General features: G+C 39.7%; 2 protein-coding genes across 6 annotated transcripts in view; one reads left to right on the top strand and one right to left on the bottom strand.

Moving 5' to 3' along the window:
- Positions 1–16,578, bottom strand: part of LOC114646661 (UAP56-interacting factor-like) — a 54,959-nt gene extending 38,381 nt beyond the window's left edge. The window contains exons 1-8 of one of the 3 annotated variants that reach the window (XM_028794954.2): positions 16,390–16,578; positions 6,348–6,424; positions 3,114–3,239; positions 2,740–2,894; positions 2,344–2,426; positions 2,168–2,273; positions 2,025–2,083; positions 1,859–1,933 (exon numbers count right to left, since the gene is read on the bottom strand). In XM_028794954.2, coding sequence (XP_028650787.1) covers positions 1,859–1,933; positions 2,025–2,083; positions 2,168–2,273; positions 2,344–2,426; positions 2,740–2,894; positions 3,114–3,239; positions 6,348–6,424; positions 16,390–16,484 — 776 coding nt within the window. In that variant the 5' untranslated portion in view covers positions 16,485–16,578. The remainder of the gene's footprint in view (positions 1–1,858; positions 1,934–2,024; positions 2,084–2,167; positions 2,274–2,343; positions 2,427–2,739; positions 2,895–3,113; positions 3,240–6,347; positions 6,425–16,389) is intronic. The other 2 variants (XM_051923061.1, XM_051923060.1) reach the window with 2 other exon arrangements.
- Positions 16,579–24,655: 8,077 nt separating this feature from the next.
- The window catches only part of rubcn (rubicon autophagy regulator), a 44,074-nt gene continuing 41,390 nt past the window's right edge, over positions 24,656–27,339 (top strand). For all 3 annotated transcript variants that reach the window (XM_028794952.2, XM_028794953.2, XM_028794951.2), the window contains exon 1: positions 24,656–24,804. In XM_028794952.2, the coding sequence (XP_028650785.1) occupies positions 24,689–24,804 (116 nt within the window). In that variant the 5' untranslated portion in view covers positions 24,656–24,688. The remainder of the gene's footprint in view (positions 24,805–27,339) is intronic.

Here is a 27,339-nt window from a genome sequence, read left to right as displayed (position 1 = left end):
ACTCATGGTGTGAGGCTGCCATGAAAATGTCCACGGCTTTAAACCAAGTTTAATTTTTATACATCTTGAAGAAGTGAGCATGGAAATGGGGGTACGTAACATTTTTATGCATTCGCACCTTTTATACACGAGGCCCTTGGTATTTTACAAGCTTTAGAGATGGATTAATTCAGTTATTAGAAAAAGGGCATAATGACAGACAGATCTACAGTGATCCCTCGCTATATCGCGCTTCGCCTTTCGCGGCTTCACTCTATCGCGGATTTTATATGTAAGCATATTTAAATATATATCGCGGATTTTTTGCTGGTTCGCGGATTTCTGAGGACAATGGGTCTTTTAATTCTGGTACATGCTTCCTCAGTTGGTTTGCCCAGTTGATTTCATACAAGGGACGATATTGGCAGATGGCTGAGAAGCTACCCAACTTACTTTTCTTTCTCTCTCGCGCTGACTATCTGTGATCCTGACGTAGGGGGTGTGAGCAGGGGGGCTGTTCGCACACCTAGACGATACGGACGCTCGTCTAAAAATGCTGAAAGATTATCTTCACGTTGCTACCTTCTGTGTGCAGCTTTTAAGTATGCTGCACGGTGCTTCGCATACTTAAAAGCTCAAAGGGCACGTGTTGATTTTTGACTTCGTTTCTCTCTCTCTCCCCCTGCTCCTGACGGAGGGGGTGTGAGCTGCCGCCTTCAACAGCTTTGTACCGGCGGTGCTTCGCATACTTAAAAGCAGCCCTATTGATTTGTTTGCTTTACTCTGTTTCCTTTGAAGAGGAAGATATGTTTGCATTCTTTTAATTGTGAGACAGAACTGTCATCTCTGTCTTGTCATGGAGCACAGTTTAAACTTTTGAAAAAGAGACAAATATTTGTTTGCAGTGTTTGAATAACGTTCCTGTCTCTCTACAACCTCCTGTGTTTCTGCGCAAATCTGTGACCCAAGCATGACAATATAAAAATAACCATATAAACATATGGTTTCTACTTCGCGGATTTTCTTATTTCGCGGGTGGCTCTGGAACGCAACCCCCGCGATGGAGGAGGGATTACTGTACTCTCTGCGAAATTGGAAAATGAGTTAGTAGGAGAATTTGACTGATACGGTTCTACTAAAATGTACAATATCTCTCGTTGCCATTACTTTCTGTATAGGGAAAACACACACACACACACACACACACACACACAATTGAGCTGTGGCCCACAGATATGCCTAACTCAACTTTTGGGTCCATTTTGAATCCTAAGATTCTCTGAAAACATATACTGTGCATGAGGTTGTTTTTGCCTAGTCCTCCCAATTACATCACCTTTAACTAAATGATGGTGATGTTTAAATGAAGATATATGTCCACATTTTAAAAAAAGAAAACACACTTCATGTGGTAGTTTATTTTTCAAATGTGTGTGAAACATTAAAATCTGTGTGATTATTGAACTACTAACAAGGCCTAAGTTTTATGGTGTCTTAACTGTATGGGAAAAAGTGAAGACTTTAAACTATTCCTAGTGTGTGGTCTTTTTGCAGCAGTTCGTTATATAGGCCTGGGGCTTACCAACTAAAACTACTGCTCTGCTACTGCATTCTTTTACTCAGAACTCCTCACTAAATACAATGCTATGCTACTCCACACATTGTAAAGAGAACAAATTATCTGGGACGTACAGTGTGCACACAAACAATGCACATCATTCAACACATTAAAAAGCAGTTGTTGGAAACCTCTTTTATGTTCTGTTCATACAAAAATGGCATGATTTATTTATTTATTTTTAACAAGAGCTAAAGATTTGCAGCCAAACTTATCAAATAATCGACCAATCATTAGGCAGAAGAAAAGTGTGGCACTCACTCTGCAAAGAGTCGAGCAGCTGGGTTGTCAATAGAAACAGTTAGGATCCCATTATTGGTCGTGGTCATACGCCATCTGAGGACAGACCAAAAAAAAAAAAAAAAAAACATTCAGTATTCAACAGCAAGCTTCACAAAGCCTGGCACTCCTGTCCCACACCACCTACCTCCGTGTTCTCTGTGATACCAGTGGCTGCCCTGAACCAGGATGTAGGGGTGTCTGTACCTGAAATACAACTAAGAAAACTTATTTGCTGTTGTGACAAAAAAAAGCTATAACCTGTTCCTTAAAGTGTATGTTGAAATTTACCGTAAGTCCCCTTTGGAATAAGAAAGTTGCTTGTCGGGCATCTTTTTGGGACTGGAGTACTGGAAGGGTCATTAATGGTCTGAAACTGTTGGCTGGCAAACCACTTCTGAAAATAATTAAATCCATCAGATAAAAGTAAAAGAGTAGTACATCAAAGAAAATAGGATGTCACTAACCTTGCACTAGCTGACAAAGGCATCCACAGGCCTGACGGTTGTCTGTAAGTGTTCAGGCTCCCCTGCAGCATTTGATGTGCTCTCTGTAATAAAAGTAAACAAATTATGAAAGTTATAAAAATGAGAAAACACAGGTAAAATCTTAGCATTTCTTAAATTAAGATTTGTATTTTTCAAGTTGAAATTATTTTTCCACAAAGTTTTGTGTTCTATTAGTAAAGTATTTTTATAAATAAAATAAACGATGCAGTGGACACTTTCAAACTGCAAGCACAGGCATACTTTACTTCAGACCACAATTGCCCATGGGAAACATAATTATTGGTGTTTTTCAAGTCAAAAGTTATTCTTGAGGTTCATCATAAGTAATAAAGCACTGGGTGATCAGTTTCTCACCATCATATGAAAAGCTGGTCTACTCAGTGGACTAATTCCTTTGTTCAGTGGCTGAGCCTTCCGCAAAGCCAAACCTGTTAAGACTCCCTGAGGGCGCCGCCTAGATGGTGGCTGAAGTCGTCGTCCCCTGATGCCAAACCTGTTGAAGCCAATTCCTAATGGACCAAGAGAAGGGGAAAGCAAACAGTTAAATTTTCCTTAACAGTATTTAACTAGGTAAATCTGCCCTTTGAATAAATGTAGGCACTCAATCGGACATGTTTCAAAAATGACAAAATTAATGGGTAAAACTCAAAGACTAACAATTGAAACAATAACTAATATTCAAGCTAAAAGACAAACACAGTTTGCATAATTCAGGGGAATATGCTTACTTTTGGTTTGCTGTGGTCCTTTCCTAGGAATTCCTTTCTGTAGCCATGGTCCTCTGTGCCAGTTTTGTGCCATGCCATTCGTTCTGGCAAATCTTTGCTCTCTCCTGTTCAGCTTGATTATGTCATCTATGAAGAAGAGGTCCAAAAGCATTACAAGAAAGTCAGCTTTCCCAAACCTTAGTCTCTAATGTGCCTTCCGTGAAGCTTGCCTTAACCAACTGTGACTTGCTGATATAGGTCGTCTTATTTGAATATTTCAGAACCAAAGGATTGTGGGAGCACAATCTACTAGAAATTGCTGTTAGTTAGATATCTACGTTAGGTTGCTGTAATAGCAAAGGTAACCCCAACATGCCTATTCTACACATTGGCCTTTTTGTAATTAGAAGAACTCAAAGTTAAGGATTGTGGTAGCATAAAACCAGGTGAGAGTTTTAAGCTACAGATGATTCTCCAAGAGTAGGAGTCACCCTTATATGACTCATTTTGCTGAATTAAGACACACTATCCCCAGAATGAATATTCACCACATGTTCCTCAGATGAACAATAAGCACCTTTCCAGTTTTAATATCTTAACAGGGTAGGGTTTTGGAAATATTAAAACTTGTGTTCATAGATTTTAATCCACCCAAGTTTAATAATATGGATGAAACATAAGACATTTGCTTCACAATACAAGCAACTTTCCCAAACTTTAGCCCCATTTGTGTCTTCACCAGCCTTAACCGTGACCTGCAGAGATAAGCTTTCTTCTAATTTGAATATCTCAGAACATAAGGTTAGCTGGTTTATGCTGCCACAACCTTGAACACACCCCTTCTGTATAGAAGGTATAGGGGCATATGCAACCATTTATAAAATGGAGTCCATGGAAAATATTCCCTGCAACTTCACATTTTTAACATTATGAAACATCACTAGATTTATTTGCTCAAAAACAAATAGAAGTGAAAATGAAGTTAGTTAAACAGAAAGACAAGAAGCAGGATACAAGAATATATCAAAAAAGGGAGATCAAGTAATGATCATAATTCATGTAAAAAGCAGAAGATACATTTTGAATAAATATAACTACTTGCAAATCATAGAATTCAGAATAATTTATCCAAAGTACTCATGAAAGTGAAAATAAAATATGACACACACTAAAATAAATATTAAATACCAATTATCAACAAACAGACTTCAATGACACTGTATTCCACTTTCAAGTAAGCAAGTCTATGGATGTTCTGTAACTAAATATGAATAATGATACAGGAAATTTTTTTTGTTTTGTTTTGTTTTTACATATACTCAATTCCCGATGCACTCTTAAAAGTCTAACTCTTGTACAGAAGGGGCATGTGAAGGTTAATATTCCTGAAACAGTGACAAATCTCAAATATTTAAATGGGGCTCCTATTAAGGATGTGCCCACAGATTTTAATTAACCTAAATTTAATAAGGCCACCATTCTTACCTTTAGATATTTTAAAATTGGAAAAGAGTCGAATGTTAGCTCAAATTAACATGTGGATAAGAAACAGACTGGAGTTACTGTTGCTAATGCATCAATGAAAATCTTTAATAAACCCTGTTCCTATTAGAGGAATGTCTGTATATCACAGTTCACTGCAGTTTTACATTGCCATAATTTTTAACTTTTGAGATACTCAGAAAAGAAAGCTGCCTTTACCCCACATCCCCTTTCACCTATGTGGACATTGCATGACAACTATTTGTATTAGAGGTATGTATGTAGATTACAATTCATTCCAGCTTTAAGATGCCACAATCCTTAACTTCTGAACATTCAAATTAGAATATTGCCTATCTCAGTAGTAAGACTGTGTGGAGAATAAATATGTTAGAGAATGGATGTCATTAATGTTTCATTGCTGATGGTTTTTCACTAAAATAAGGCAAAAAAGTAAGAATATAAACAATTTTAGAGACTGACAACTATCTACATATTTTGAAGTTTTATTTTTACACCACCATTAAAATGATAAAACTTTTAAAGGTCAAAGAACCGCTATTTCAATTCTCCTACTTTAATTATAAAGGTGCTCTCATTGCAAAATTAACTGGTTAGAATTCACACTGAGATAAGTAGCTTAATTCACAGTTAGGTTCACTTGTCAGAATCTGTGGTCAAGACAAGAGAAATGGGTGGTGAGAGGGAGCATAATAATGGGTAAGTGATCAAGGCTTGATACTAGAAATATAGGGGGTGCTAAGTTTTTAGATATTCTATGGTCATCATATTATTCTGAGTGGGTGAATGTCTAAAGGGTGATCTCCTTACACGTCGGTAATTTCATTTTTAGAAATTTAACATACATTTTATTATTCCTGTGATGCAATGTCGGAAGGATAATCTACTCAGCATACTGAATATATTCAGGGTTGTGGGTGGCTGGAGTCTATATCAGCCACATTAGAAACAAGCACTATATCAACACATTATAGTGCCAGATGTCCAAATTCCTCTATAGCTTGGAAAATATTTAAGAGTTCAATGTGGAGCCACATTTCAAAAGTCTGAGCCTCTTGACAAGATCTCTAAATTGGAGCTGCTGTTGCACATGATGTATAGCCAATGCCAAACTGCACCTCCGCTCATGAATTTAGGCACTTTCCCACCAAAGGAACTTCTCAGGAACCAAGGACTTTTTGAAACTCTGGAACTTCTGCTGCATTCCCACTACACAAATTATGGCCATTTGTGGCTTCAAGTACTTTGTGGTTTATTTTTTAGCTCCTCCTCCAGAGTATGTATTTTTGTTCAACTAGGAACTATCACTGGTGGGCTAGGGTGATAAATTGTGCTGATTGGTTGAGCACAAGCACTGGCAACATCTTACAAATCTATTAGTAGTTTGGACTTGAGACTTTTCAGTGAACATGGGATACCACACTTCAAATCGCATTACCCTTCATAGCCATCTTCCTGGTGCACTGGGCAATGCATCATATTGAAACAATAAGTTGATTAGGGGGGTAGCCAATACACTCACAAACTCCTGATCGCACAATACCTTGCACCGTATCACTCTTTTTAGTCACCTCTGTGACATGCTGCAATATGAATCGAAGCAATAATCTCCAGAAATGCCACCGTCATAAACTGATGTACGTGTCTGCAACAATCTTTAGGTAAGTAGTATGTGCCAAAGTAAAATCCACATGAATTCCAGGGCCCAAGGATACCCAGCAGAATATTGCTCAGAGCATCACACCAACTTGCCTTCTTCCAATAGTTTATCCTGCTGCCATCCCTTCCACAGGTTAATGACGCACACGTACCGCAGCTGTCCACATGATCTTAAAAAAAAAACAAACATGATTCATCAGACCAAGCCATTTTCCCCCATTGCTCCATGGTCCAGTTCTTGCGCTCAGGGCACTCCGATTAGTCTGCGGCTACATAGCAAGTGGAGATGTAATGTGTGTTCCAACACCATTTTCTTATGGACAGCATTATGTTGTTAGCATTCTGTGCTACGGTAGCTCTTCTGTAGGACTGGACCAGATGGGATAGCCTTAACTCCCCATGCTCATCAATTAGCTTTGGGCGTCCATGACCTTGTCATTGGTTCACCATTTGTTTTTCCTCAGACCACTTTGGGTAGGTATAAGCCACTACATACTGATAACATCACACAAGAACTGGGGCCTTATGTATAATGTACGGCACAGAATTCACACTAAAACATGGCATATGGACAAAGCTAGAAATGTGCATACGCACAAACTCCAATGCATAAAACTGTTCATAAGCAAAGTTCTACACACTTTTCCCTTTATAAATCCCAATCAACGTGAATTTTAAAGCAAACTAATGTGACTATAACCACACCCTGACTCATGCCAAAATTCACCTATTTGAATATGTAGATCAATATAAATAGCACCTTCCATTCAGTGTTACTAAAAGAGAAAGGAAAAAGTGTAAAAAAAAAAAAAAAAAAAAAAAAAAAAAAAAAAAAAAAAAAAAAAAAAAAAAGAGAGTATCTGCAAATGCAAAATGGAGGTCCTTTAATCTCAAAATTTCCAATTTAATCTCATAGTTTGTTTCGTCATTAGAGTAGGTCATCGTACACTTCACCTTACAAATCGATGTTTTTTTACGATGGGGTTTGAGAAAGTCTAGTTGTAGCTGCTGGTGTGTAAATCAGGATCAAGCATGGGTCAAACGCGTGACAAAAGAAATCCAAAAGTTTGTTTTAAAAGATTTGGTGAAAATTCAAAGCAACTAGACTACACAAGAATAAAGAAAAAAAGGTTGTTACACACACAGAAGGCAAAAAAATTGGAAAAAATGTCTTCTCTAAACTTAGCACTTCTTGTCAAACTTCAGTTGTTTCTATACTTAAAGATGCTTTACTTCGCCTACACTATGCTCTAAACATACGGCACTGCACGTTCAGTACAGCATGTTAACTTTCATACTATTGGGCACGTAACACACAGCGACCTCGATGCCTTACACACAGCAAGGCAGGTCACTAACCAAGACTAATCTGTAGTCAGATAGACAAGAAATTGAATATACCAATTCAATTCAGCTTGTGGGGGTTATAAGAACCTCCCATAGACTATGCACTAATATACAGTGATCCCTCGCTATATCGCGCTTCGCCTTTCGCGGCTTCACTCCATCGCGGATTTTATATGTAAGCATATTTAAATATATATCGCGGATTTTTCGCTGCTTCGCGGGTTTCTGCGGACAATAGGTCTTTTAATTTCTGGTACATGCTTCCTCAGTTGGTTTGCCCAGTTGATTTCATACAAGGGACGCTATTGGCAGATGGCTGAGAAGCTATCCAGCTTACTTTCTCTCTCTCTCTCTCTCTCTCTCTTGCGCTGACGTAGGGGGGTGTGAGCAGGGGGGCTGTGTGCAGCTGCTTCCTGAAGGACATGCTGCACGGAGCTTCGCATACTTAAAAGCTCAAAGGGCACGTATTGATTTTTTTTTATCTGTCTCTCGCTATCTCTCTCTATCTCTCTCTCTCTGTCTTCCTGCTCCTGACAGAGGGGGTGTGAGCTGCCGCCTTCAACAGCTTTGTACCGGCGGTGCTTCGCATACTTAAAAGCCAAAAAGCCGTATTGATTTTTTTTTTGACTGCTTGCTTTGCACTCCTTTGAAAAGGAAGATATGTTTGCATTCTTTTAATTGTGAGACAGAACTGTCATCTCTGTCTTGTCATGGAGCACAGTTTAAACTTTTGAAAAAGAGACAAATGTTTGTTTGCAGTGTTTGAATAACGTTCCTGTCTCTCTACAACCTCCTGTGTTTCTGCGCAAATCTGTGACCCAAGCATGACAATATAAAAATAACCATATAAACATATGGTTTCTACTTCGCGGATTTTCCTATTTCGCGGGTGGCTCTGGAACGCAACCCCCGCGATGGAGGAGGGATTACTGTATAGGCAAATATTCAATGCAACTTTAATTTACCTGTGTAAGAGCCATTTGCTAGTTATTTAAGTAGCACATTAAATGCTTCATATTCTAAGCATTCCTCGAACCAGTTGTTAAAACGCTACATGCTTCTTAAACAGGCTTTCTCTTAACACTGGCAGAAGCAAGCAGGCAGTGATTTCCATACAGAATACATTATATTCATGATATTGCAAGATCTCTGAACATTTTAGAATACTAAGATGTATACTTGATACCATTTTCAAGATGAAATTAAAGTATGTTAATTTAAATAATGTATACTGTTAATAATTAAACATGTTGGGGTATGGGGACATAGCAGTAGCGCTGCTGTTTAGCAGTAAGGGGTCGCGCCCGTCCCAGCTAGCATTGAGTGTGAGGCAGAACAACCCTAGGGTTGGACACCAGGGTGAATACAAGCACACACACATACACTAGTAGCATCAATTTAGCATTACCAAATCCCCTAACCTGCATGCCTTTGGAAAGAAACTTAAGCACGCGGAAGAAACCCACCAGGACAACAGACTCCATCCAGGCAGGGGATGTGACCCTTTTGCTGCAAGGCAACAGCACTTCTGCCACACCACCGTGACCCAGTCGTCTAACCATCAAAACTTGTCCTTTGTCAAAGTCACTCAGATCCTTATGCTTGCTCATTTTACCCAATTCCAATACATTACCTTCAATAACTGACTGTTTACTTGCTGACAAATATATATCCCACCTCTTAACAGGTGCCATCATAACAACAATCACCTGCGAGTGATTTTAATGTTGTGCCCAATGATATACATGTATATTATAATTTAAACGTTTATTTACATATAATTTTAAATGTGTAGTTTTGAATAGTTTTAATAATATTAGTATCATTAGTATGTTTTTCAGTATAAAGCATGCAAGGAAAAGTACAACGCAAAGTAGACTACAAATATAAAAATTATTTTAGGAGGATGGAAATAAAATATTTGCTTAACTGTAAATCTGTGTTTTATTTTAACTATCATAAGTTATAAAGTTACACAATGCTATCATTGTTAAATTCCGCGCTATATGCAATCATCAAATTCAAATGTTAGGATGGTCCTTGGGTGTGTAGGAACAGTTAACATTTAAATCTGATGATTGCATATAGCGCGGAACTGACCTCTCTGTACTGTTCTTTCCTCTGCATGTCCTGGAGTACAAAAGAAACAGTACTGTGCACCCAAAAGTGAACACTGGCAAGATCAGAAAAAAAAAAAACAAAAAAAAAACGCGGTCACTGATTATAAGCACAAGAAGGCGTGTGAATAAATATGAATAATGTTGCATCAGTGCCACAATGTCTTCCGAAATGTACTATATAGGTCATAAAATTAGTTATTCCAAATATTATATATACCTATGTGTCTTTTTTTCCTTTTGTCAGTGCAGCTTTGACATCATGGACCATAAGGTGCATACTAATTCAGCATGAGCAGGAACACTCAATAAAACTGTATAAAAAAAAAAAAAAAAAAAAATTCAAGTGACGGTGAGATACGAAGGCGACACATTCACCAGCGTTTGTGTGTCAGCTTTTATCCATCCAGATCAGAGAATTTCAAGTTCCATTATCTCAAAACACCACTCACATCTACAGCTATTCACAGTTTCAGATAAAAAGTAACCGTGTCAGATCTGGGGCGGGGAGGTGGGGTGTTGTATCGTGATCGAGAGAAAAAAAGTGAAAAAAAAAAAATGCTAACTTTTACAAGTACTATAAATTTACACCGGCTGTTACAGACACAAATCAAATGTATGTTTTTATTGTATAATATTAACAATAAGAGCAGCTCACTACCCAAAACGGTAAATTTGCCGGTGAGCCGGTTTCAAACTCGCGACCTCCGGATTATAAGTCAGCGGATCTTACCACTGCACCACGGAAGCTGCGATATCGTACTTGCACCTTTTGTGAAAGTGTTTATTTGATATTTGGCCGTCAGCCTTCACACTTTATATAGTTCATGTCTACATTTTGTTATTTATTACTAAAACATGGAAAATGTTTCTGTTTTAATGCTGTGTTTACAAAGATTGTTGTAGAAACAAAATACACATCAAATGAATTCCTCTTACAATTTTGGGTAGCTCACTCCCAGATAATCAATCAAGGCAGGCACTGGGAGAACTTCTTGCCCATTCTGAGGCGGGGGGGGGGGTAGTATAGCAGGCTGCTTGGGCTTATCGACACATTTAGAAGACAAAAGAGGCTGACAGAGAGGTGCGAAGGGATTTAAGGTGGGCCGGATTCACAAGTTTTTTTGTAGGCTCTGGTAATCCTAGTGTTAAGCATATTGTTATCAGTCAGGTCAGGTTGGGGAGCATGCACGGTTACAGCACATTGCCACACCCACCACACAATGAAACAACTCCGGATTCTGTTTAGCACCAGAGAAGTCACCAGAGACATGAATGCCTATTGAGAAGGTTGATACTCTCTCCGCAGACAGACACCCTGCTGATGGCTGTGCCCCAATCAGAGCCTCCATTGACTCTGTGAAGATCACAACATCATCACCAAATTCAAGATCATCTTTCTCCGCCAACAGATGCCCCACAGCCACTGGACCCCACGACCTTGTCCAACAACTAGTCAATGCAAGCACTGAACAGAATCAGAGCAAGAACACAACCCTGACAAACCCCAGAATCAACTGGGAAAAACGCAGAGGTTCTGCCTCCACTCTGCACAGCACTCACAGTACCAGTGCACAGGCCAGCCATGATATCCAGCAACTTTTGAGATTTCCATCGAAATCTCAGGATGTCTACACATGGCAGCTCGATCAACTGAGACGAACACTTTATAAAAATCGACAAAGGCTACAAAGAAACTGAAGATATTCGCTTTGCACTCCATGAGAACCCTAGTGCTAAGATGCGGTTGATGGTAGACGACTTCTCGTTCTTCTTTCAACTGCTCCCGTTAGGGGTTGCCACAGCAGATCATCTTTTTCCATATCTTTCTGTCCTCTGCATCTTGCTCTGTTACACCTATCACCTGCATGTCCTCTCTCACCACATCCATAAACCTTCCCTTAGGTCTTCCTCTTTTCCTCTTCCCTGGCAGCTCTATCCTTAGCAACCTTCTCCCAAAATACCCAGCATCTCTCCTCTGCACATGTTCAAACCAACGCAATCTCACCTCTCTGACTTTGTCTCCCAACCATCCAATTTGAGCAGACCCTCTAATGTACTCATTTCTAATCCTATCCATCCTCGTCACACCCAGTGCAAATCTTAGCATCTTTAACTCTGCTACTTCCAGCTCTGTCTCCTGCTTTCTAGTCAGTGCCACCGTCTCCAACCCATATGACATAGCTGGTCTCACTACCATCCTGTAGACCTTCCCTTTCACTCTTGCCGATACCCGTCCATCACAAATTACTCCTGACACTCTTCTCCACCCATTTCACCCTACCTGCAATCTCTTTTTCACCTCTCTTCCACAATCCCCATTACTCTGTATTGTTGATCCCAAGTATTTAAACTCAACCACCTTCGCCAACTCTATTCCCTGCATCCTCACCATTCCACTGACCTCCCTCTCATTTACACACATGTATTCTGTCTTGTTCCTACTGACCTTCATTCCTCTCCTCTCTAGAGCATATCTCCACCTCTCCTCAATCTGCTCCCTACTATCGCTACAGATCATAATGTCATCAGCAAACATCATAGTCCACAGGGACTCCTATCTAATCTCGTCTGTCAACCTTTCCATCACCATTGCAAATAAGAAAGGGCTCAGAGATGATCCCTGATGTAATCCCACCTCCAACTTGAATGCACCCATCACTCCTACCGCAGACCTCACCACTGCCACACTTCCCTCGTACATATCCTGTACAACTCTTGCATACCTCTCTGCCACTCCCGACTTCCTCATACAATACCACAGCTCCTCTCAAGGCACCCTGTCATATGCTTTCTCCAGGTCCACAAAGACGCAATGCAACTCCTTCTGGCCATCTCTAAACTTCTCTATCAGCATCCTCAGAGCTAACATTGCATCTGTGGTGCTCTTTCTTGGCATGGAACCATACTGCTGCTCACTAATCATCATATCACTTCTTAACCTGGCTTCCACTACTCTTTCCCATAACTGCATGTTGTGGCTCATCAATTTCATTCCCCTGTAGTTACTGCAGTCCTGCATATCCCCCTTATTCTTAAATATTGGCACCAGTACACTTCTTCTCCACTCCTCAGGCATCCTCTGACTTTCCAAGATTCCATTAAACAATCTGGTTAAAAACTCCACTGCCATCTCTCCTAAAGACCTCCATGCTTCCATAGGTATGTCATCTGGACCAACAGCTTTTCCATTTTTCATCCTCTTCATAGCTGTCCTTACTTCCTCCTTGCTAATCCGTTGCACTTACTGATTCACTATCTCCACATCATCCAACCTCTTCTCTCTCTCTTCATTCATCAGCCTCTCAAAGTACTCTTTCAATCTGCTCAACACAATCTCCTCGCTTGTGAGTACGTTTCCATCTTATCCTTTATCATCCTAACCTGCTGCACATCTTTCCCAGCTCGGTCCCTCTGTCTAGCCAATTGGTACGGGTCCTTTTCTCCCTCCTTAGTGTCCAACCTCTCATATAACTTATCATACGCCTTTTCTTTAGCCTTCGCCACCTCTCTTCAATGTGCACCTTATCTCCTTGTACTCGTCTACTTTCTGCATCTCTCTGACTATCCCACTTCTTCTTTGCCATTCTCTTCCTCTGTATACTCTCCTGTATTTCCTCATTCCACCACCAGGTTTCCTTTTAATTCTTCCTCTTTCCAGATGTCACGCCAAGCACCCTTCTTGCTGTCACCCTTACTACATCTGCTGTAGTTTCCCAGCTGTCTGGTAACTCTTCACTGCCGCCCAGTGCCTGTCTCACCTCCTCCCTAAACTCAATCTTGCAGTTTTCCTTTTTCCAACTTCCATCATATGATCCTTGGCTCTGCCCGCACTCTCTCTTCTTGATCTCCAACGTCATCCTACAGACCACCATCCTATGCTGCTTAACTACACTTTCCCCTGCCACCACTTTGCAGTCTTCGGTCTCCTTCAGATCAACTCTTCTGCATAGGATGTAATCTACATGTGTGCATCTTCCTCCACTCTTGTACGTAACCCTATGTTCCTCCCTCTTGTTAAAATACGTATTCACCACAGCCATGTCCATCCTTTTGGCAAAATCCACTATCCTCTGACCTTCTTCATTCTTCTCCTTGACACCATACCTACCCATCACCTCCTCATCTCCCCTGTTCCCTTCACCAAAATGCCCATTGAAATCTGCTCCAATCACCCTTTCTGTCCCTTGGGTACACTGTTCATCACTTCATCCAACTCACTCCAAAAATCATCTCTCTCACCCATTGCACACCCAACTTGCAGTGCATATGCACTAACAACATTCATCACCACACCTCCAATTTCCAGCTTCATAATCATTACTCTGCCTGACACTCTTTTCAACTCCAAAACACTCTTGACATAATGTTGCTTCAGAATAACTCCTACCCCATTTTTCCTCCCATCCACACCATGATAGAACAATTTGAATCCACCTCCAATCCACCTGGCCTTAGTCCCTTTCCATTTAGTCTCTTGCATGCACAATATATCAACCTTCCTTCTTTCCATCATATCTGCTAACTCTCTCCCCTTACCAGTCATACTGCCAACATTCAGAGTTCCTACCCTCAGTTCCACTCTTTACTTTCCTCCTCCTCCTGCCTCCGGACATGTCTCCCCCCCTCTTCTCCTTCAGCCAACGGTAGCCCAATTTCCGCCAGCACCCTGTTGGCTGTTGTTAACCCGGGGCTCGACCGATCCGGTATGAAATTTGTATTGTTGTCCGCATATTGAGGGTGACCCTAGCAAGACCTCACCAAGTACCGAGAGCAGTGTTATCCCCCTGTAGTTGCTGCAATCCAGCCAATCGCCCTTCCCTTTCCAGATTGGGATGATAAGTCCCATTTTCCAGTCAGTTGGGATGACACCCAACTCTCAAATGGTAGCAAAGATTGCTTACAATGTCAGGACATCCTTACCACCAGCCTGAAGAAGTTCACCCTGGATACCGCAGGGCCCTGCAGTCTTCCCTACCCTCAGCTGTCAGTGTTAAAATTAAAAAAAAGGAATAATGCTTTTAAGCAGGCTTCAGCATATTTTACACCTTTGTTTAAAGGTATGTAATTAAAAACAAATGTGTAACACGTTTCTTTCCACTTGCCAATGAGCTGGACAGTCAAGTCAGATAATGAATTAATCGATTTTACTTTTTAAAAATGTTATTCTGGTGTCCACAATGTGACTGAAACAGGGAAAGGGCCTCATCCACTAACTAAAACGCTCTTGGTTTTACGAATCTGTAGTCTGACTTGATATTGAATATAGCAGTGCAAATTCTGAGATTTTTATTCAGTTAGATTTCAGGCTGACAATTTTATGCTACTTACTATTTACCAGCTTCACAATAATATACTTATGAGTATTAATTGCCCACAAGAAGGAAATCCTTTAGGCCCAGAGTAAGCAAGTACATGTTGAAATATATAAATAAGCTGTAGTATTAATACAGGCTATATAAACATGGACAGAAGAACTGTGGACAGAAAGTGTCAATTTGTACAAGCAATCTCCTTTTACCTGAAAACATGAGTGTAAAGATGCCAATGCAATATGCGGGCGTTGAGTATGCATTTGGTACCTCATGACGCTCGATTGCTCTGTCTCAAATTGCAAAAAAAAAAAAAAAAAAAAAAAAAATGGGGTGTTTGGGAATAAAACTGACTGCTAATATTGAGCTGGGATTTATAAAATATCAACAAAATTTGAGCTTCTGAATGACTTACTATAAATGTGCTCCCATTATTACACAGAACCCCCATTCTTTTAAGAATCGAACAATCCAACAACCTAAGCATAATTTGCGAGTACCATTTATGAAATAACATTTGACACATACCCAAAAATAGTGGGGCTGCAAGCCTTCTGCGGAAGAACATGAAACATCTAAAAATGTTACAATAATAAACTGTAAGCTATGAAAAAGATTCTAAAACTGTGTCGATACAGCAGGTATTTCTTCTGCAAGGTCACATGCAAAAGTGCGACTTTTCTATAGGAAATTAACGATAAGCAAGGAAAATGACGGATAATTATTTTAGTTCTAGGTGACTGAGGTTAACTGGAAGCCTAAGAAAAGGAAGGAAACCGACCTTTTAAAATATAAAAGGCTAAACCTAAAACTTGACCAAACGATAGTGTTCTCCGCGTTTCAAGTTTCGTAAAATGTTCGTGAATACTACTTCATCTAAACACAGCGTCTAGGGAACTTTAAAACCTCATCTCGATGTTATTCTTGCAATTTTAGAGAAGTAGGAATTTACCAACAATGGTGACCTTATTGGCCCTGCCCGCTTAAAAATCATCAATAACTATCGCCCCAGAAATAATCCGTGCCTAAGAAACTCGAACCCCCAGTTTCCTCTACATGTATTTGCATACCTTTCCAAGTTAATGTCAGACCGCCGCATCCCACCAACAAACCACAAAACTATGCACCGCTTCTGTACAATTGATATACCCACACATTTATTCGACCGTACTCGACATGTTCACCTTACGTGGAAGAATTTCCGTTTGCTACTACGTTTCTAAATACTGGATTCACTGTTTACTTTTACTCTCTCTGGTTCGGCAAATGAAAATAAGGAGCCCAAAGGCCTTAGCCAACTTACGTTGGGATGCAACCCAAACTTGAGTCGCCGAGCTTTGTAAAACGAACGGTTCTTACCTACCAAGAGACATGTCAATTTTATCGACGGCATCTGAAATTTGATCCGTATTCAAGTTGGCCTCGTTGTTACTTCTAAATGCAGATTCGCTCATGATGTTGTTACTCTATCGTTTTCCCAGCCGAGAGGCCTAAAACACCCCGGAGAATAGACTGATGGTTACGCAGAGGATCACGGATCTTGTAGTCCCACTACTTCAAGTGACGCTATATATCACATGAGCTTCAAGCGCAGGGTATTCGGGATCTTGTAGTCAAACTCCATTATACGTTGCCTTCAACATAGCGTTCAATTCAAAAGTCAGTAATCATCCGGAAAATTTCAAGTTTTTGATAGAAACTAATTCATTGTTATAATATATTATTATATTTATTTATAAATATATATCCAAGACAATAACTCGTGTTGCTAATGGCAATTACTGTTTAAAATGATGGATTTTAAATTTATTATTAAGATATAGCAGTCCTAATGGTGAACTCCTTTAGCTTATCCTTAATTAGTCATGTTTAAAATGCTAATGTTTATTAGAGAAACTTTTGTAATTGCATTAGCACTGCTAAAACTTTTTATTCTCTTCAAAAAAGAAAGTCATTTGTCTTACCTTGGGTTGCAAGGTACTGCAATTCCTAAACACACTGTTTATGTTACAGTGTTTGTTCTTATGATTTTATGATTGGCGGTTCAGCAAACTTACGACTTCTAGATAGAAACAACCCCTAAATCTACTAGTGTGAGTGCCAATGTGCCTGTACTCTTTGCCAGAAGGGAGGAGTAAGGAAAGAAGCTATGCAGGATGGCTGGGGTCTTTAATAACCCTTTTTGCCTTTCTAAGGCAGTGACTGTTGCATTATGACGAATAGAATGCAGGTGGGTGCCAGAAATAGTCTATACTTCCTTTACCATTCTCTGCAGCACTTTATGATCTTAACCCGAGCAGATACCATATTAGGATGTGAGGCAGCCAGTAAGGATGAATCCCACTGGGGATGTTTGAGTTAGCAAATGGATAAATGCAAGCTGTCCCCCAATATTTGAGGAAGATGAGGAAGGTTTAGCCCAAATACATAGATGCAAGTGACCAAACCTTGACTCTCCAAGCCCTTCAATTAGTGTGAGTCAAACATACTAATTGCACAGACAATACAATGCTTATCTAATTTTTAGGCCGCCTAGCAGGCAGTGATATTCAATCCTCCCACTTTTTCTTTGTTTGCCCCTAGACTTTCTCTCAGTGGACTGTGCTCAGCTTTCTTTTGGAAGTACCTAGGTGGCAAAGGTACCAAAACACCTGAACTTGCTCCTCTCAGTTTAAGCAAGAAAAGTTTCTACTGTACTCCTGTTTTACTGTTTTGCTCCTTATCCTGACATAAGGTGTGAACCCAGCAATCCTGCACAGATACCTCATTTTGATTGTGGACACTTATACCAGTGAGCTCTGGGATAGGCTCTGGTTTCCTGCAATGCTTCAGCAGAAAAATGGGTTCTGAAAAAGGATTGATTATGCATAAAATGAAACAGAGAAATAGTCTACTGCTGTGAAATTATGTCAAATAGGCATAGGTGAATTTTTTGACAGGCAGTGTAGCCCAGTTGTAAAACAATGCATGCATACAATTTTGTACCTTAACTTGTAAAATGCCTTAGGATGATATTCTCTGTTGAAAGAGGGCATATAAAGTGAATGCAACTTGACCTGGAGCTAGATTTTAGATCAAGGATAGGTTTTTTCTGTAGTGGAGGTTCCTAATAGGACAGAACCTGTGAATAAGCTGAGATACTTACACACCATCCATTGAGTGTCACATAATTTAATTTGCATTTGTTGAAAAGAAGTTCATTAATGTGAATTGAACCTTTAGCAACAAAGAGTTTGGCTGCATTTTGCAACTATGCATCAAGCAACAATTCAATAAGATCAACCTGTACAGATTATACCAATATTCTGTTATTTTGCTCATGTAAAACTGCACTTTTGCACTTGAGTGAATGCTTTAAAAGTTTATACTTCAAAATATTTCCTCAGGTAACATAACAGGCAACATAATAAATCAGAGGAGGATAGTGTAATTTATTCATATCTGGATGCAGCAGGAACGATGAAGATAATACATATTTCTTAATTTTTATTTTTTATTGTGAATTTTATTTTCTTGTGAAGTGTATTGTAACACTAATCAAGTAAAAAAAAACTTTATGTTTCTGTGATTTGTAATTGTCAGTAATCATTGTTTACCTAAATAGTAAATAAATTAATATATTTCTGTTAAGAAACATTTATAAAATTATTTGTAGAATTTATTATATTCAAGTCAAGTTTATTGTCATGAGAAGAATTCTTACTTGCATGTCTCCTTAGAATAGATGACAAAAATACAATACCCAAAAATAAAAATTAAATAAATAAATCAATTTAAATATATAAATAGATGTATAAAATAGCATGCAACATATTTATATAAAATTATATATAATCTGGATTTTCATGTGACATTTTCATGGAATGCTCATTTTTCTTCAATACTGTATATCATATAGCATACATCTATATATCATTTTTTTGTTTCATTAGGAGAATACAACAATGATTCTCTTATGTCAGTACAACCAATTTAACATGTATATGTCAAACAAAATACCTTCTATACTTTCACTCCGTTAAGAACAGTAGAAGTATAGTTGTGTGCTAGCAGTTGACAAATAATGCTTATGTAATGTATGTAATGCACATACCTACAAATTGTAAAACTGCATAAACATTCAATTACCAAAATCAAAATCAAGACTGGTGATTATGCAGGAGAAGTCATATTCCTTCCATGTATTAAGTAAATAGATTATTATTCATCTTGCATAGACGACGATTTCCAACAGTTTTAGCATTTGCTGTAACTGTAAATAAATCACAGGGCCAGAGTTTTGACCTGTTGGAATATACTCATGGACCAATAGCGAGCAAAGCGAGGGGGCTTGGAACGCCATTGGTGACCATGAGTCTCACCCCCAGTACATATATATAGTAATGGAACCCCGGGTCAAGCCCCAAACCCCAAACACGAACACAACGGTTCAAACAAAGAGTGATTTATTAACCAAAATACCTCAAAATTAGCACAAATAACAGGTTCAAGTAATCTCTTTCTCACAATTTCCTCACAATTCAATTCTCCTCTCGTTTCACCAGTGCACTGCCCTCCTCCAACCAAGTGTTGCTTCACACCTTCCCAGCTCTGACTCGCCTGGGTAAGAGAGTGCGGTCCCTTTTATTGAGAAACCGGGAGCATTTCCATGTCATATGGAAGTCCCATAAATTGGGGAGCGCATCTCCCTACAGCGCCCTCTTGCGGCACCAATTGTCCCCAGCAGGGCTGTATTACTGGACTACATCTCTATATATATACTAGGGGGCTCTGTCACCTGCTTGCTTCGCTCACCAATCCCCGGGCAGGCGCTACACACTAGCCAATTTGCAGCTCTGCCGCTCATGTACAGGGAAGTGGATATAAAATTTAAGATTGTTATTTTCATGGGAATTGTTACATATGCATAATAGACCTAATTATTTTACATTACAGCAAGTAATTAAAATAGTAAAATGTAATAAATTGAAAGAAAATTATGTTTCATTTTGCGTTAGAGGTATTCGTTGCGTTATGCATTTTCATTCTGTTTAGTTTAGAAATTAACACGCAAATACTTTTTAAACTTTACTGTAAAACTTCAGTAAAAAACAATATTTGCAATTAACTTTCATCAATATCGCATTGAATTTTGATTCTATGTTCTGAGTTACATCGTGACAACACAACATATAACTGCCCGTGAGTGTATATCGTTTCTTTCTCTCTAATAAACCGATTTTTTTCGAATATTTGTACCTGTGATTTGTTAATTGTCATAGCAAAAGCTATTCTAACGGGAAACTGTAAACGTTTTAATACAAATGGAATATCAAGATCTCCTTTGGTGTCTAATGTTATCTGTGAAAGATGTACTACATTACCTTTCTTCTCACCTGTTAAAATTTTACATATCAGAATTGTTCGACCAATTTTGAATACAACTAATTTTGTCCTATTTCATAGCCCATCACTCATACATAAATTATGCGATAACATTACAATACATCCTTCTTTCAACAGTAATTCAGCCTGTGGAAGACTGGACGGTGTTAATTGTTGCAGATCGTCTATGGGATATTGTAAGTTGATGTTTTCATCTTCCGCAACATCACCACCAACTATTTTCAGCATAGTCTATTGATACGCATTTAACCAATTTGCCAATTTGATCATGAAAATGTATAACAGCTGAAAGTGCAGGAACTATGTCTGACAAAAGCATTCACACGAATGAGAGGTGAGAGGACTGTGGGTATGGGCCGTTAACCTGAAATGTTTGAGAGGAAGACAGGACTTGAAAAAATCTCTTGGCAATAGTCTTGTCTCATCTCAAGATTTTCTTTTATGCATATAATACGTATGTATACTGTATATGTAATATTTTTTGCTGCTGGAGTATGTGAATTTCCCCTTGGGATTAATAAAGTATCTATCTATCTATCTATCTATCTATCTATCTATCTATCTATATACAGATATCAAACACAATGATATGTCATAACATATTTTTAAAGAGTGTCCACTCCACATAAATTACAAAAATGGTTTTCTGTCTTTTAAATATTATTTAATATGGTCACTACAGCACTCTAGTTGTTACCATTGCTGCTTTACAGTTACAGGTACCTGGGTTTAGATACTTGTTATTGAATGTAGTATGTAAATGCACCTTGTGTCTGCACTTTATTCTCTCATACATCGCAAATATATACATGTGAGGATATTTATTGACTCTAATTTAGCCCTATTTCTGAATGAACCCTGTGTTTGAGTGGTATAAATGGATAATTCCTGACTTGCACTTGATGCTGCTGGCATAAGCTCTTGCTCCTACAGTCCTGTAGTTATTCAAAATATGGATGATTGTTTAATAATATTTATTCTGTTTACGCTGTCTTACATTATGCAAATATTTGTTAGTATTCGAAAATACCTGTATATATATATATTGTAAGAAACGGCCGGCAGCTCAACCCGCCCCTAAGATGGAAGGAAGGACGGGGAAGGCAGCTTTTCTAGGATACTGCCTCCCCCAAGACGCTAGATGGCAGCTTCCCTGGACTGCAGTGGTACCCCGGATTCCCACAGGGCATTATGGGACATGGAGTTCGGACACACAGTCCTGCTGCGTGCCGTGGGTGCCGCCAGGAGAAGCTGTCAAAGGACCTGGGGACATATTCTTTCCTTATAGCCCAGAAATTCCTTAGTTCTTTATTAGACCTGGAAGTGCCAGACAGTCATGTGGTTGGAAGGACAGAAGCACTTCTGGGTCAAAGACTATTTAAAGGACTGATGGGAACCCAGCAAGCCGAGCCTGAGTTGGGAGGAGGTGGACAACGCTTGCTGGGAGTGTGGAGGAGAGAGAATATTGTGTTTATTGCTGAGTTGTGTGTTTATTGTGGCTGTGGTGCTTTGGAGGCACTGGAATGGAAGAAACTAATTAAAAAATATCTTGGTGCTTGTCCTGCATGTCTGTCTGTTGGGTTTAAGTGGCAACACCAACAACCTAGTGTCCACAATATATATATTTTTTTTTGGAAATGCGATTTAATGGGAGGCAACTTTATTAGGTACACTTTGTTTTCTCAGATAGTTGACTGCTTAGTTACAGCATTCTAAGTGTAGACACAGGCACTTAATGCTCATAAGAAGATACAGATATGATATGTGCATAATTTTGTAATTCAATGTGTGAATTAACAAGAATAAAGATTTCAGTGTGTTGCAGACAGCACACTATTAATGGGACTGTATCAGGAGCATCTCTGCTAAATACATATTTGTGCATTCCTCACAATCATTTCATCCTCAGTTTTATCCCAGTGAGCCCCAGACCCCAAACACAAATACACCAGACAGTCCTGGGGTCAAATAAATGGTGTGTTTATTGCAAAATACCTCCAAATTGAAGCACAAAATACAAGGACAAGTAATCTCTCCTCCAATTCACCTCTCGTCTACTCTATTCTTCTCTCCTCTCTCCACTGCACTGCACTGCCTTCCTAGAGTTACTGTAAGTGTTGCCTTCCTTACTCCCAGCTCCGACTCACCTGGACAAGGGAGTGCAGTCTCTTTTATTGAGGACACGGGCCTACTTCCGGTGCCAGGGCTACTGTCCGTTGGAGATACTTCCGGGTCACACAGAAGTAATAAGGAGTACATTTCCCTGCAGTGCCCTCTTGCAGCCCCCATGGACAACAGAAAGGCTGTGCTGCCAGACTACAACTCCCGGGATTCCCTGCGGGTTCCCAAATGGGTGCCGATATGGAGGGCTGCTGCCATCTAGCTCCTGCGGGGGTTAAACACCCCTCAGAGACAGTCCTTCCCTGTCTTCTTTCATCTCGGCCAGGGAAGGTGTTAACACAAGTGCCTGGTCAGGACGCCTGTCCATTTGTCTAGGGCTTCTCTGGCTGGGATGTCCTTTCTTCCATTAGGGAACCTTGTCTGGGTGTGACCACCTTCCTTGTCTCGGCCAGGAAGCCTTTCTGTCCATTCGAGGACTTCTGTCTGTGAAAGGAATCTTCCCAACTCCCTGTCGAGGTGCCTGTCCATCCCATGTGCCACCTACAATACCTTATACTCATTTTGTTTTGGATGACCCTTGGCCGTTCCTTCCTACTTTGTGTTTGTGTGTTTCACTGAAACATAGTGCAATAAATATAGTAAGATAGGAAGCACTCTTTAATAGCTTCATCATGGTGAACTAGTTCATTGAGGGGTACCCTATATAAAAATAAATATAACTGATCAAACCTCAGAAGGAGGTGCAGATGGAAGATTTAAATGATGTGAAAACTGAGACACTGCTTTATTGGCACTACCAATAAAAAGGTATGTTATATTTATACTCTGACATTCTGCTTCTTATTCATTGGAAAGCATATTTGGTTGCAATATATATGAGATGGAGAACTTGGAAGTATTATTCCCAATGGCTTTATATTTTAAACATGAATACAATAACTGCTTCCTTTTGTCTCTAGCCCATTCCTGTTTGCCAGTGACTATAACTATTTTATTTAATTGAGACTGAATTGAGAGTTGTAAAGTATTTTGCTATTCTCAAACTTAGAATTTTTTAATTTCAGGTAGATTGTTAGTCATTCTAAGCACTCTTAAAATACAAGTTTAAATGAAGTAACATGGTTACATTTGGCATTGGAAAAATGTTAAACGCTAAATAATTTCCTTTGTTTATCCATCCATCCATTTTCCAACCCGCTGAATCCGAACACAGGGTCACGGGGGCTGCTAGAGCCAATTCCAGCCAACACAGGGCACAAGGCAAGAACCAATCCCGGGCAGGGTGCCAACCCACCGCAGGACACACACAAACACCAAGCACACACTAGGGCCAATTTAGAATCGCCAATCCACCTAACAACCTGCATGTCTTTGGACTGTGGGAGGAAACCGGAGCACCCGGAGGAAACCTAGGCAGACACGGGGAGAACATGCAAACTCCACGCAGAGAGGACCCGGGAAGCGAACCCAGGTCCCCAAGTCTCCCAACTGCGAGGAAGCAGCACTACCCACTGCGCCGCCTCCTTTGTTTATTTTTATATAAAATGTAGCACAACTTAGTTATAATTTAACATAAGACCACTTCTGTTTTAAGATCGATTCAGACCTAGTTTTTGGCACTTTTACCTATGGGTGGGGAAAACGAAGAAACAACATTATGGGTCCTACTGCCACTGGTGTTTGCTGTTAAGCAACAATACGTCAGAACCTATGTTGCCACTTGCTGGGAGATGTTAAAAGTCAACGTTGATTACAACAGATGGTTGTATATACACGAGAAATGTAATAATGTACTTCTCTAATTATTGTTTAAGTTATGACCAAGATTAGAATTTAGTCGTTTAATTTACAATGTAACATCAGGGCATATGTATCCTTTTAGAAAATGGTATCAGTATACACTGAACAGGATTTACCTTATGTTCTCTTTTAGTTTATATTACTTGGCTGAATGTTACTGCGATAATAGCTTCAGCAATTACTCTACCTTTGTCAACTGTATTTTAACCATTACCTCCATCTTCAAGATGCATACGGACCTTTCTTCCCAACTAAACCTCCCTATAAATACTCTTTCCCACTCTATCCATAACGCGTGCGCAACTGTTTACCGAATGGGAGGAGTCATTTTGACGGCCAAACAACACAGGAGATGATTGGTCACTGGGATACGGTTCCCGGAAAAACATATGTGCCGCAGTCAGGGCGAAGGCCGCTACATCGCGGTGAATTTTATATGGAGACGTGCGAAGAGGACGAGGAACGCAGGTAAATGCATGCTCGTAGACGTCCTTAAAATTGTAGTATTTTGAGCGTGAACGATGGTGTTGGTGAATGTGTCGTTACAGCCTGTCAATCGCACTCTCTTCAGGGATTACTAAATAAATAAATAAACACCCGAAACGTTGGTAAAGTGACAGCAAATCAGAGAGTCGATCAGGATGTAGTTAGTCTTCATCATCTCCGAGTCAGTTACCGTACATCCTGTCTGTCGAGTGAAGTTTGAACAAGTAGGGGTGGATAATCGATGCACTTCTTGTTAAACCGTTTGTAAAACGAAAGAGGAATGCTTATCAAATTTAGCACACCCCGCCCCTCGTCACCCAATGTCTCAATGTACAGTGAAGGAGAAAGCCGAAGTCTCTGCTGGTTTTTTCTAGATTGAGAGAATGAGTCGTTGTCTTACTCGTTTTCATTAGAACTTGTTTCCATGTAAGTGATGCTGGATAGTTTCTACTTTTATTTAATTTTTGCTCCAGCGATTTAGGCAGTGTTTACATCTTTACAAGTATGTTTAACATTTATAGAATTTGTCATCTCGTAATGCCATACAGATAAAGTTTGTCGAACTGAAAGTGAGAGTTAACGAAATTCAGCTTTGTTTAGACCGAACGGTGAGTTAGAGTTAATAAAATGAAAAACATGAATTAGCACAGTTTGTTATTCAAATCAATAAAATAATTAGTTGTCTCAGCTTGGCCAGTTTTACTGGGTGCAACGTAAAAGGACAAAAGCAAAGGAGAAGTTGGAACCCAGATGCTGATAAGAGTGTGCATTTCCTGTTGTCCTTTCCCAAATAACTTCCCGAACTACCTTATTGTAATAGTTTGGCAGTAGAGTTTATTCCCACGCCAACAAATGTTTCAATTGAATACATGACATGACAGGTTGTGTGTATGTACAGATTACTGTTGTAATGGGAGCTGTGTCAGGACTCAATGGTCTATAATGACTTCTACACGAGTTTTATTTAAATACAGTAATCCCTCCTCCATCTCGAGGGTTGCGTTCCAGAGCCACCCGCGAAATAAGAAAATCCGCGAAGTAGAAACCATATGTTTATATGGTTATTTTTATATTGTCATGCTTGGGTCACAGATTTGTGCAGAAACACAGGAGGTTGTAGAGAGACAGGAAAGTTATTCAAACACTGCAGACAAACATTTGTCTCTTTTTCAAAAGTTTAAACTGTGCTCCATGACAAGACAGAGATGACAGTTCCGTCTCACAATTAAAAGAATGCAAACATATCTTCCTCTTCAAAGGAGTGTGTGTCAGGAGCAGTGACTGTCACAGAGATAGAGAGAAAAGCAAACAAATCAATAGGGCTGTTTGGCTTAAGTATGCGAAGCACCGCGGCACAAAGCTGTTGAAGGCGGCAGCTCACACCCCCTCCGTCAGCAGCAGACAAAGAGAGAGAGAGAGATACAGAGAGACAGAGTTTGTTTTTCAAGCACAAATCAATTTGTGCCCTTCGAGCTTTTAAGTATGCGAAGCACCGTGCAGCATGTCGTTTCAGGAAGCAGCTGCACAAAAGATAGCAACGTGAAGATAATCTTTCGGCATTTTTAGACGAGCGTCCGTATCGTCTAGGTGTGCGAACAGCCCCCCTGCTCAATCCCCCTACGTCAGGATCAGAGAAAGTCAGCGCAAGAGAAAGAGAAAAGTAAGCTGGGTAGCTTCTCAGCCATCTGCCAATAGCGTCCCTTGTATGAAATCAACTGGGCAAACCAACTGAGGAAGCATGTACCAGAAATTAAAAGACCCATTGTCCGCAGAAACCTGCGAACCAGCAAAAAATCCGCAATATATATTTAAATATGCTTACATATAAAATCCGCGATGGAGTGAAGCCGCGAAAGGCGAAGCGCGATATAGCAAGGGATTACTGTAATGCGATTTGCAAGTTTAACCATTAAAAGAAGAAACATCCATGGAAAGTACGATTAAGTGAAATCAATTACTAGTTTGTGTTAGCTCATAATTGAAAAAGGAACATGTGTGCCTATCCTGGGGAGAGTAAAATCTACATTAAAAAATGGAAGTATGGAAAATTTAACACTTTAATATAAAGTGTGAAATTAATTTGACTTGAACCTGAATGGAACTTTGAACTTTATTGCTAGTCAACTTAGTTGCTAGGAATTACTCTTGGTGTTCCATCCATATACCTACCATAACATAGAATTAAACAACACAATATACAATAGATGATACCACCGCAATATTATATATCTAAACACAGATACATAAAACAATATAGCAAAGTAGAATTGCACTCCTACCCCATGATATAATAGGTCAGTCCTATATAAAATAAACAGAATTTATATTGAAAGGAGGAGAATACTGCGGTGGGTTGGCACCCTGCCCGGGATTGGTTCCTGCCTTGTGCCCTGTGTTGGCTGGGATTGGCTCCAGCAGACCCCTGTAACCCTGTGTTTGGATTCAACGGGTTGGAAAATGGATGGATGGATGGAGGAGGAGAATAAAAATCAGTAATAGAGGTGAATCAGACTGTGT

Source organism: Erpetoichthys calabaricus, chromosome 2 (assembly GCF_900747795.2).
Source record: "Erpetoichthys calabaricus chromosome 2, fErpCal1.3, whole genome shotgun sequence".
Lineage (NCBI taxonomy): Eukaryota > Metazoa > Chordata > Cladistia > Polypteriformes > Polypteridae > Erpetoichthys > Erpetoichthys calabaricus.
The sequence above is the reverse complement of the archived record's forward strand: the minus strand, read 5'-3'. Positions and strand labels throughout refer to the sequence as shown.